Source organism: Penaeus monodon, chromosome 24, assembly GCF_015228065.2.
Source record: "Penaeus monodon isolate SGIC_2016 chromosome 24, NSTDA_Pmon_1, whole genome shotgun sequence".
Lineage (NCBI taxonomy): Eukaryota > Metazoa > Arthropoda > Malacostraca > Decapoda > Penaeidae > Penaeus > Penaeus monodon.
In genome coordinates, this window is record NC_051409.1 from 15132835 (window position 1) to 15133059 (window position 225).

A 225-nucleotide genomic window follows, 5' to 3' on the forward strand; every position below is an offset into this window, starting at 1 on the left:
ATGGACCTTTTTGGTGAGAATTATTCAAGATCAACAAAATTAACAAAAACATTACTTACTTCACAGCTGCAATAGCATGTCCTGCTTCATGAATGATTGATGCAATTAGTAAAGTTGCAAAATAATAAGGTAACTCTTTAATAGGTAAGTTTACACCAGGGACCTGTAAAGAAATACAAATAATAAATATATAAGTGCATCTACATCTCTATCTTTATCTATATC

At 29.8% G+C, this 225-nt stretch overlaps 1 protein-coding gene across 1 annotated transcript in view; it reads right to left on the reverse strand.

Moving 5' to 3' along the window:
- Positions 1-225, reverse strand: part of LOC119588624 (membrane-bound transcription factor site-2 protease-like) — a gene marked incomplete in the record, with an annotated part of 11650 nt that overhangs the window by 6408 nt on the left and 5017 nt on the right. Inside the window, 1 exon segment of the mRNA XM_037937263.1 lies at positions 60-163. Coding sequence (XP_037793191.1) covers positions 60-163 — 104 coding nt within the window.